The sequence below is a fragment of the Rhinopithecus bieti genome, unplaced genomic scaffold (assembly GCF_001698545.2).
Source record: "Rhinopithecus bieti isolate Rb0 unplaced genomic scaffold, ASM169854v2 scaffold_49762, whole genome shotgun sequence".
Lineage (NCBI taxonomy): Eukaryota > Metazoa > Chordata > Mammalia > Primates > Cercopithecidae > Rhinopithecus > Rhinopithecus bieti.
In genome coordinates this window covers 431,538-443,017 of record NW_016819845.1, presented here as the reverse complement: position 1 = coordinate 443,017, position 11,480 = coordinate 431,538, and the positions used below count along the sequence as shown (strand labels likewise).

At 50.3% G+C, this 11,480-nt stretch overlaps 1 protein-coding gene across 2 annotated transcripts in view; it reads left to right on the top strand.

Moving 5' to 3' along the window:
- Positions 1–10: 10 nt before the first annotated feature.
- SH3PXD2B (SH3 and PX domains 2B) overlaps positions 11–11,480 on the top strand; it is a 118,270-nt gene continuing 106,800 nt past the window's right edge. For both annotated transcript variants that reach the window (XM_017859288.1, XM_017859287.1), the window contains exon 1: positions 11–89. In XM_017859288.1, the coding sequence (XP_017714777.1) occupies positions 15–89 (75 nt within the window). In that variant the 5' untranslated portion in view covers positions 11–14. The remainder of the gene's footprint in view (positions 90–11,480) is intronic.

The following is an 11,480-nucleotide window of genomic DNA, read 5'->3' as shown; positions in this document are numbered from 1 at the left end:
GCAGAGGGGCGGCCATGCCGCCGCGGCGCAGCATCGTGGAGGTGAAGGTGCTGGACGTGCAGAAGCGGCGGGTGCCCAACAAGCATTATGTGAGTGCGGCGCGGCCTCCACGCCCCCTTGAGCCCGCACCCCATCGGGGGCGACCGAGGGCCCCCGGCTCGGAAAACTTCTGCCTCCGGCGCTTCCCGTCCCCTCCTCCCCTGCTCTCCCCTCGGCCCTGCCGCGGCGCTGCCCGGGTCCCTCCCGACTCCTCCTCCCTCCCTCCCCCCTCCCCTCTCCTCCCCTCCCCGCTTTTGCCCCGTTCTCCCCCTCCATCCCTTCCTCCCGCCTCGCCCCTCTACTCGCCTCCCTGCGGCTCCTCTACCCCTTTCTGTCTCCTCCGTGTCCCCCCCCCACCCGTCCTGCTCATCTGTGGAGAAGTCTGGCCCCAGCCGGTGAGGGGGCAGAGACGGAAAGCGGGAGAGAGACAAGCGCCTGTTCTCAGGCCGCCCGCCCTGCCCCTCCTTGTGCAGAGGCGCGCAGACCCGCAGTCCCCAGCCACAGGTAGCCCCTCTAGGGATGGCCGAGTTTGACTCCGTTCTTTGGCAAGAGCCGGCCTGGGCAATGGAGGAGATCTCTGGGAATGGATCATTTGAGTGGCTGCACCTTGAAAGGGTTAAAAACATCCACTGCCCCCTCTCTCCAGTAACTTCTGTCTTAAAATGTACGAAAGTTTTCTCCTGGCATCTCCCTCTAGAACATGGGAATCTTGTTTGGAGCTGGCAAGGACTTGAGAAAATGGGACAGTAGCGTCGTTTTGCAGATAGGAAGGCTGAGGCTCAGAGGTTGCAGGTCCTAGAACATAGAGCTGCATTCAGGCTTCCCTCCCTCTAGCAGGGGTGCCTGGTCTGACGGTGACCTGCAGGTGGAAAGTGGCTTCCGCAGCAACCTAGGGGACACGTCTGCAGATTCAGGAGGCCCTGGGACCACCTCGCAGCTTCTAGGTGGAGATAAAGGGAATGTGGGGTGATGGGCCCACATGAGGCCTTGGGGAGGGCCTCATTACGGCAGGGAAGGGGGCTATAGTGTCTCTGGCGGTAAGAAGTGGGCAGTGGCGGAGCCTGGCTACAGAGAAGTTAACCAGGAAGGGAAAAAGAGTAAGAGGGAGGGAAAAAAATCCTAACAAAGAAGTATAGAACAATGAACAGAAAAGGGCGTTGGCTGGCTAAATTAAGCTCCTTGGCCTCCCTGGAAGTCGTCTTCAGATCTTTTTTTTTTTTTTTTTTGTAAGAACTAATTCTTACAAAGTAGATCTACGTGCCTTCCATGAATAGCTTATGAAATTCTGAAAGGAGATAGCCGGGAACCCACTCCACGCTCTCCACAAGAAGGGGTGTGCTGTGTGAGTCTGTATTGTTATTGGCTGGGCAGCCAGTTATTCAGCCCTTAGCCAGGCGGTGGGAAGCTATTTCCTGGACCTGTGGCATCTTTATATAGAGTGAAGTTTCCCTTGATTCCAGAGCTGAGCTAAATTGTCTTTTTTTTTCTTCCTTTTTTAATTTTTTGTTAACTGTTTTCAATTGCTGCCAAATCTTAGTTTCTTGTTTGAGCCTGTTAGCATGTAACTGAGTTTGCCTCTTTGGCATGAAGACAGTTTTCACCAACATGGCAACTGGAGGAAGTCTGGAATTCTCCATGCCACCTCCCACCAGGTCTGTGAGCTGGCAAAACGAGAATAGATACCGCCATCGAGGCCTGGCCATCATTGTCCACGCGCCCTCTTCTGGCCTCTCCTATCACGCCCATATCAGGCAGAGGGCCTTAAGCCCGTTTGACAGATGAGAAAACCAGAGCTCAGCAAGGTGAGGTCCCACGCCTACGGTCACAGTCAAGAGCCAAGCAGGGATGTAGATCCAGGCCCACCGGACCCCAAAAGGACCACACCACTTCCCAGATCCGGCACCCCCATAGTTTCTCTGAGCAAAGTCCTCTGAAAAACTGGGAAATCTCTCACATCATTAGTGAAAACCTGGAAGCTTTTCATTCTCCGCTCTGTCAGCTCCATCCTTGCCAGTTTTTTGAAGGTTTTGCACTTTGAGAACCATCTTTTGAAGCGTTCAGCCACTTTTTGGGGGCCCCTTGAGACAAGTTTCTATGTTAAAACATGGATTGGGGTTCAGATCTTGGCCTCCCAGCTTGCAGCTGTGTCTCCTCAGCCTCAGTTTTTTCATCTGTGTAATGGGGAGATAGTGGTGTCCATTTCCTAGGGGAAGCAGCCATATGACAGGCAGGGGTGGAGTGCCCTAAAGGTTAGCTCCCTGCCTGCCTATCCCGAGGAATCTTGTCGCTGATTGGGAACATGCCAAAGTCACATGGTGGGGGGGATTCATCAAGAACTTGTTTTTCTGCATGTGGATTTAGTCACTCATGTGATTCAAGGGGCCCTCTCCCTTCTAGCCCAGCCTTCTGGGTTTATCAGATGAGGAGGGGCAATGGGCTGAACTGAAGCCTGAGTCATCCACAGGAACAGAGAACATTTACTGCCCTGATGGCAGGGGGCCGAACCCATTAGAAACAGATCCCTGTGGTGGGTGACCACTGCTGTTCCCATGTTCCACCCCAACCCCTCACACAGTCCGGAAAGAGCAGGCATGAAGGCAGCTATTGGAGGGCCTGGACTTTGACTCCCATTTGGTATCCCTCTTTCTGAAGCCACCCTGGACAGACAGCATCAGCTGGGGAGTTAAACTATTCTGCTATGTGATCTCGGACTGGTTGGTTTGCCTCTCTGAGCTCTAGCTTCTGTGTAAATACTGCGACATCCCTCAAGGGCAGAGTTTCTCAACCTCAACAGTTTTGACATTTGGGGCTGGATCATGCTTTGTTATAGCGCTGTCCTGTGGATTGTAGGATGCTTAGCAGTATCCCTGGCTTCTACCCAACGAGTCATCCCCCTTCCCAATTGTGACACCCAGAAGGCCTCCAGGCATTGATTGCTACATGTCCTCCTGGGGGCAGCACCACACACATCCCACCCCAGCCACTGCACCATAGAATACAAAGTCAGTCTTTGAGAGTCCTCTTCACTACACCACCTCATTTCCCACTACCCCCTCCCCATTTGCAGCCATCTCGGCCACCACCTGCTCGTCACTCACTTGCCTGTGAGGGACAGGGTCACAGGTGCTGTAGATGTCATTGGAGAACTGCACCCAGAGTTCAGGGCTGCCCATCAGGGCCGGGCCACCTGCTCCCTCTGAAATGGTGCCTTCTCCATGATTGGAATGGCATCCTCTCCAGCCCCAGCCTCAGTCACCCGCAGGCAGAGACATCATCCAGGGGCAGAGCCACAGGCCAGGTCTGGAGAATGCAGGGCCAGAAGCTCCGGGTGCCTCTGAGATCCCGAGAGGTTGATGACAGTGTTCCATGATATTGTTTGTAGAGGGTTTCCCTGGAGCCACCGCCCTCTGTTGGAAGCAGGGAGATGAAGATTTGGGAAGCTGCTGCCTTTCTTTGCCAGCATCTTCCCTGCACTAGAGCCCGAGGGCTTGGGGATGAATGGAGAGGGGCTTTGGAGGGTGACATCCTGGGAGACCCTCCCTAGCTAGCTTGTCTTCAGCTTGAGGGGAGGAAGAAGAGCTCCAGGTAGGATTTGTGAGTTTTATTTGGATCACCCCATTTCCCACACTGGAGAGGGATGTACAGAAGCATTAGTGTCTCCGCAGCAGGGGCCTGGAGATGCTGGCCTGCTCTGTCTCAAGATCTTTAAACGTTAAGAGGAGCAGGATGGTCGGAGTATTTATGGCAGTGAATAACAGTGGTCAAAGTGTCCTCAGTAACCTGAGCAGGGCACTGGGTCCCTTTTACATAGGTACATTTTCGATATAGTAATATAATATTCTGCACATATATAGATACATAGAATAAAATAGCTATCTGTATCTATATATCTTCCAAGTCATCACATCTCTATATTTTACCATATTTGTTTCAAAATTTTTTATTTTTATTTTTAAGAAATAAAGCATCGCAGATGCAAAGCCCCCTCTACGCCCTCCCGGATGCTGCACCTCCCCTGTAAAACCACTATCCTGCATTTGATGTTGATCATTCCCTTGTACAAAATAGACTAATACATAGGATATTTTCTTTAACAGCTCTCTTGAGGTATAATTTACACACCATAAAATTCACCCATTGTAAGTGTGCAGTTCACTTATTTTTAAAGTAAATTTGCAGAGCTATGCAACCATCACCACAATCCAGTATTATAACATTTCCATCATCCCCAGAAAGATCCCCCACACCCATTTGCCATCAATCCCCTTCCCACCCCAGCCCATGGACCTTTTAATGTTTTTTTCCTTTTTAACATTCCCTAAAATCTTGTATCGTCATCAATATTTTAAAACTATAAATAAGCGTTATACTTTTGAGATCTGTGTCGATCCAGGTAGCTCCAGTTCATTTTAACTGTCGTTTACTATGGCATTGATGAATATGCCGCTGTTTTTTCAAGCTCACCCTGGGAACTGTTAGGATGTTTCCGGCAGTTGACTTTCTTAAGCTGCCTCCTTGCACAGGGACCCAAAGTAGAATTGCTGGGTCTTGGGGTTTGTGCGTTTTCAACTTTGTATTTACATCCCCTGGGTTCCCTTTGCCCTCTGTTCTTGCTAACACTCCGTTATCATCAGACTTTTCAGTCTTTCCCAATCCAATAGGTGCAAAAGTGGTGCTTGTTCACACCAGCGAGGTTGAACAGCTTTTCATACCTTTATCAGCTATTTGCATTTCCTCTTCTGTGAATTACCAGTTTTTATCCTTTGCCTCTTTTTTAATATATTGGGTTGTTTGTCTTTTATTGATTGGTGGGATTTATTTACACGTTTGGGATACTGATCCTTCAGGTAATTACATTAGTTTTTTGTTTTCCCCTTGAGGAGTCTGCAGATTCAGAGAGGTGGAGGCGTGTGCCTGAGGTCACACAGCAGGGAGTGGCTGTGTGGGAATTGGGCTAGATGCCCTTGTGTCTGGGAGAGACACAGGGGGACCCTGTGATCCCACCACGGAGCTGACTGACCTTGGATGGGTCACTTAGGCTTCTGGACCCCGGTTTCCCCTTATATGAGATACTGGGGCCATCCCAGGCCCTTCTCTGATCTCACCATTGATTCAGCCCCGACTGAAGAAGTGCAAGCCACTGCCAGCCCTTAGTCATTCTCACTCCGGGAAGCTCTGGGTAGCTTGTGCCCCTGGAGTGATGGCTCTGCAGGCTCTGTGCTGCCAGCCCTGAAACCTCCCTCCTTGATTTGCCAGGCTCCGGAAGCCTGGGGGTCACTGTGCTGAGCAGCTGAGTTTGGAAGAGTAGATCGGGCCCTTAGTAGGCATTGCTGGCATTCTCAGTCCCTTAAGGGGCCTCCCGCAGGTGAGCCCAATGGTCTAGAACAAACCGTGGATCTGCTGCCCAAATTAGCTGCATTCTCTTCTCCAGGCCCCAGTTTCCTCCCTCTCCTCCTATCCCTGGCACCCGTTTTGTGGGAACACACAGGGCAGGGCAGCAAAGTTGAGTAGAAAGAACTCGGGTGTTAGAGGTAAACCTCTGGGTTCAAGTTCCGCATGGCCTTGGACAACTGGCTGAATGCCCCCGTTAGTTTTTACATTTGTAAAATAGGGGCAGTGACTTCCTTCTGAGATAATTGTGCAGGCTTTTGGTGATGTATGCGCGGAATCTGTACTCCAGCCCTGCTGCTAGGAAGAATAAAACTGCTAGCACATGTCTTTCCAACCCACCGTTACCTTCGTGATGAAAAGACCTGGCTTTGAATTCTCCTCAAGCGCTCCTGAGCGGGGTTACCTTGCCCTACATGAGGATCTGTGAAATGGGAATAGTCATAGTGCCTAGCTCACAATGCTGAGCCTCATGGGTGTAAAAGGTACTCAATAAATCACTTGAACCTGGGAGGCGGAGGTTGCAGTGAGCTGAGATCGTGCCACTTCACTCCAGCCTGGGTGACAAAGGGAGACTCTGTCGGCAAAAATAAAATAAAGGTACTCAATAAATGGTAGTCACGAAAAGTGCTATTGATGATAATAATAGTCATGATCTAAATTTCTGCACCACTTTCCTGCCTGCTGCCCAGAAGACATACTACGCGGTTTTCATGGTCTTTTCATTCAAGAGGCATTTTGAGGAGTGCCTGCCCCAGGCTGGGCCCGTGCTGCTGCTGAGATAGGCCCCCGGGAGCAAGGCAGAGCCATTCCTACCTACTGCATAGGGGAGTTCTTGTCCTCTACTGTGTCTGTGTCACAAGAGGTAGGGCCCTCTTTAGGCCCCTTGCGTAGGTTTGTCTTTAATGACTATTGCTTTCTTTTGATTGGGAAAATGTAGGTGCTTGTCACACAGGCAAGCTATGTGTGCCAAGTGAATGGCAAGCAAAGGGCATTTCTATGTTGATGCTGTCTTTCTGGGATGCTCTGCTAGGGACTTGATCAACCATGCTCCCCCATGCCATCCCCCACCCCATAGGTGCAATGCACCAGCCCCTCAGCTCACCTCACTGGTCATCCTCAATGGGAGGAGCCCCAGCCTGCTCTGGTGCACTCTGTGCTGCTGCAGCTGTCTCAGGGTCAAAAGAGATGGAGCAGTCATATCTTCAAATTATTTAAATGTCACTTTAGTTCAGACTTTAAATCAGTGCCATTCTGTGCCTCTAGTGGGCTGAGAAGTACATCAGACAGCTTGGGTTCAAACCCCTGCTCTGCCACCTACCAACTGTGTGACCTCAGACAAGCCTCTGTGCCTCAGTTTCCTCATCTATAAAATGGGGATAAAAATAGTTCCAATTTCATAGGGCTAATGTGAGAATTAAAGGGGCCTAGCATCTAACTGAGGTTTGACAACGGTAAACTATATTAGGAGTTTACAAACCTAGGGTCATTTATGATCATAAAAGGCTGGTAACCACTTAAAAGTACATGAGTAAAGAACAAGATAAAATGTGCTATATCCATGAGCTAGAACACCATCAAGATGGTAAAACTGTGTTCCATCTTCTATCACAAGAATATTAAATAGCTAAAGCTGGTTTGCAAAATAGCATGCTCAGGCTGATTTTCACCTGATTACAAACGAAGGATGAAAATAGGAGTCTGTGTAAGCTCAGAAATACAGCTGATAAAATATCATTCCTTTTTTTTTTCCTGCTTGTCTGTGCTTTTCTGTTTTCCAAATGTTCTGCGATGAACACATATTCTTGTTTTTAGTAAAAATAAAAAAACAGCAAATGCTCATTTTTAAAAAGAAGCTGTGCCAAGCTGGGGCAGCTCCAGCCAGATCCCCACATCCTGTTGCCCCATCCCGTCCCAAAGGGTTCTCCTGTCCTCCTGAGGCAGGCACCAGCCTCAAAGGCTCTTTCCCACTCCTGCCACAGAGGGAGGTCTCTGGATGTGGCTTTCCAGTCCGTGAGCTAGAGAAACAGAAAGCGATGAGTTTAAAATACCATGAGGGAAGGCCTGGGCAGATGCTTTCCTAGTTAAAATGCTCCTTGCTCAGCAATTCCAGGCCCTTCCCCATCGTGCTTGCAGCCAAATAGGGCTAGGAAGAATTGTAGGCTTAAGTTCTGCAGATCTGGCATGGTCTGTACCCTAAGGTCACAGGGCACCAGAAACGTCATCCAGGTTACAGGTGTGCCCTACAACCCACTTCCCTGGGTGTTTCATGCATCCTCTTGCCTCCCACCGGAGGTGCAGGCGAGTCAGCAAGCAGCCCAGTTATCTCACTGCCAAACAAGGAAAGCTAGAGGGACTATGCCATTCCTGCCGTGACACTCACGTCCTGCTTACAAATTGTGCATCCTTTTTTCCTCGGAGAAAGAGCTGTGGTAGAGGGAACGTCAGGAGAGCAGTCTTGCTTTGCATGACTCAGTTTTCTCCTTTCCCTCGGCCATGAAGCCAGCTGTGGGTCCCCGCAGCTGCAGGAAAGGAACCGCTGCCCCCTGAGCAGCCTGTTAGTCTGGTGGGTTCAACCAGTGAGTTGTGAGCACCCACACATGGCCAAAAGAGAAGACAGGTTTATTGAGAAGGCCCTGTGGCTTCTGCAGGCAGGGCCTGGATTCTAATTTGGTTCTGTCATTCACTCACTGTTGGCCCTGAGCCTTCTCCGGGTAGTAGGGGGCTTTGTTGGGGAGATCCAATGAGCTTTTATGCAGAATGCCTGAGGAGGGGTGCTGCTAGCCTGGGTAACGCCCAGAAGCTGAAGCTCTGTGGTGCCTATCCTAGAGCTCTTGTCGGGAGGGTCAACTGGCCCCTGGGTGGAGCTGGCATCCTTTGCCCACTGACATGACATGGGAACCAGCTGACATGACAGACTCAGGAGGCTCAGTGCCTCCAGCTGTGGGCCGGGGGCAGGGCTCAGGTGGCTGCCTGCTCAGGACTCTGCCTCGCAGAAACCTGCAGACCTGAGCTCCGCCACAAGCCATCGGCCTCTGCCTCATTCCCCAAACTGCAGGACTTTCTCCTCCCTTATTTGCTGGCCCAGATGCACACCTGCAGGCGGGCATGACTCTCAGCCCAGGGTCGTCTTCAGGTGGTAAAGGGAGGAGGGGCTGTGGGCAGAGCTCACCTGCCTACTTCTGCAGCGCTGTCTCAGGCTGTGCCAGGGCTGAGGGTGGCCAGAGTTAGCAAATGAAAATGCAGGATGCCCAGTTCAATTTCAATTTCAAATAAACATGCAATATTTGGGACATATTTATGAGAAACAATTACTCGTTGTTTATCTGAAATTCAGATTTTACTGGGCATCCTATTCTTTATCTGGCAAAGCTGCCAGAGCTACCACTTTGGAAAAACAACACCAACCACCAAGAAAGCTTCATTCTAAGGGCTGGGCATGGTAGTTCATGCCTGTAATCCCAGCACCTTGGGAGACTGAGGCGAGAGGATCTCTTGAGCCCAGGAGTTCAATACCAGCCTGGAGAACATAGTGAGACCTCATCTCTACTAAAAATCAACAAAATTAGCTGGGTGTGATGGTTCTTGCCTGTAATCCCAGCTACTTGGGAGGCTGAGGCAGGAAGATCGCTTGAGCCCAGGAAATGGAGGCTGTAGTGAGCTGTGTTTGTGCCACTGCACTCCAGCTTGGGCGATAGAGATGACATGTGGATAGGCAAAGCAGGGATTGAGACCTCAAGAAGGTCAGTGTCCTGACAGGCAGACAGATGCCCTGGGCTTCTGGGGGACCTGGTCCTGGGGAAGGCAGAGGTGACCTGAGGCCAGTCACAAAGCATGGGAGAGATGCTGCCAAGTGGGCAAGGGTGAAGGGGTTATAGGTAGAGAGAACAAGAGGGCAAAGAAATGGAAACCCTGGCACATGGCGTGTTTGAAACAGCAGGAGAGGTTTGAATAATGGAAATGAAGCTCTGTCAGTAAGTGGGGGCCAGAAGGACCTAGGGGCTCCTGGCTGGCTTGAGAACCACAGGAGAGAAGGCATGGGCCCCCCTCAGGAAGGCCATAGCTCCAGTACAGCACACGAAGGCTGAGGCCAGGGCTCGGGGCCAGAGGCAGTCCAGGATGCAAGTCACTGGAGTAGTGGGAGGAGCTGGTACTCAGAAGCACTTCCCTGGCTTGAGGGGTGGGTAGAAGAGCCCTTCATGGGTGAATCCAGGGAGCAGAGCACAGACAGACCCCAGGAGCCCCTGTCCAAATGGGGAGCCATGTGCAGACAGTGGAGATGGAAGCAGAGAGGGAAAAAGAGTGGGAAGAAAGTTATTAGAGAGGATTCTGCAAGCCAGTAGTAATCCTGAAATTCCAGGGCAATTAAATAACTCCAAATTTGTTTTCTTCCCAAGATTCAACAGTAATGTTTTATTATTAACTATAGAAGAGCTGTCATTTATCTGAGCACTTACTGTGTACTCAAGGCTTTTCATGCTTTATGTCTTTGAATCCACATAGGAGCTCTGTGAGATAAGGAGTATTAGTCAGAATCCTGGGATTGCATGTGACAGAAACAGACCTGGTTAGCTTAAGCCGAACAGAATGTATTAGAAAGGTGGGGCTGGCAGAATCGGGGAAAGCTCAGCACCCAGTCTTGGAAAGAACGTGGGCAGCTGGAGCCATCCAGGGAGTGGGAGCTCCAGTAGGTATTAGGACATCGCCAGGCAGGCAGCTGATCCATCCATTTGCAGACCTTTTAGCCACTCAAGAGTCCAGTTCCAGGAGAGACCCTAACTGGCCCAGCCGGATTACCTGACCCTGTGGGCCAGGAGTGAGTGGGATATTAAGATTGACAATCCCACTGAAATCACAGGTAGTGAGAAGGATAGTTGTGGAAGGAGATTCAGGGCCCTGTTGCTGGGAGAAGGGGGCATGGAGCTTGGGCAGACAAAAACAATACATGTCTGCTACGTGGATGCTGTTATTAGCCCGTTTCACAAATGTGGAAACTGAGGCTTAGAAAGGTGAAGCAGTTTGCCAGGATCACTCTTGGCTTCCCTGCCTATCACTGACTGTTAATAAGGGGACAGTCACTTTCCCAGCCCCCACCTCCATCCTGAAGGGAGAAGTTGCCTTCAAGCACATAAGTATGGTATTTTCTGTTTTGCTTAATTAAGCAGAATCGCATGGCCCCCCGCCCGCTGTGCTGGCAAAGAAAGCTAGAACCCACACAGTGGCGTCACCATTTCCTCCTCCTCAGCCAAGGTGTGAATCAGCAGCCTGTGGCTTCAGGCCACTGTTGGCTTCTAGTCAGTTCCACAGATGTTGGTTTATTGTCTGCCCTGGGCCAGGTCTGGCCCAGAGCCGGAGAGAGGCTTAGATGACCAGGCACAGTCTTGTCCTCACGGAGGTCACCGTCTGTTCAGAATGCATCTCCATAGGATAAGGGCTGCAACAGGGGCTGGAGTACCCATTCCTGCTGGGATAGAGAGGTGCACTATCAGCTGGGTTCAAAAGCAAAGAGGTGTTCAGGAGCTGGGAAAGCCGACTAGCAGTGGGGTTCTTTACGTGGGTGGAATTCAGAGGGTCCTTGAACGTGGAAGGGGAAGAATTACATCTTAATTTTCACTAACCTCCAACTGAAATTTAGCATTGCCTTCTGTTATGAATGAAGGCAGCAACCTGCAGTGATATTAGTAATACATGTGACTTTGTCACCAATAGCGATTCCCTGATATTTTCATCTCACTTGACCGTCATTGCATGGATCCCCGGAGAGCATCTTTACTCCTTATGACTTCCAAGTTGTGGTGTCATTAGACCCACCACTAGGTTCTGTTATTTGTGGTTTTAATAAAAATGTACATATAGTCATACTTTTGTTTTTGAAACATTTTGTTAACTATAATTCAGTATCATTAGTTTCATTTGGGATCGATGTGTTTTACTCATTTTAAATCATTCTGAGAAGGGGTCCGTGGGTTTCCTCAGATGCCAGAGAGATTCATGGCTCCAAAAAAAGATGAAAGACCCCTGGGTGGAAGAGGTGGAACTTGCGAGCCAGATGG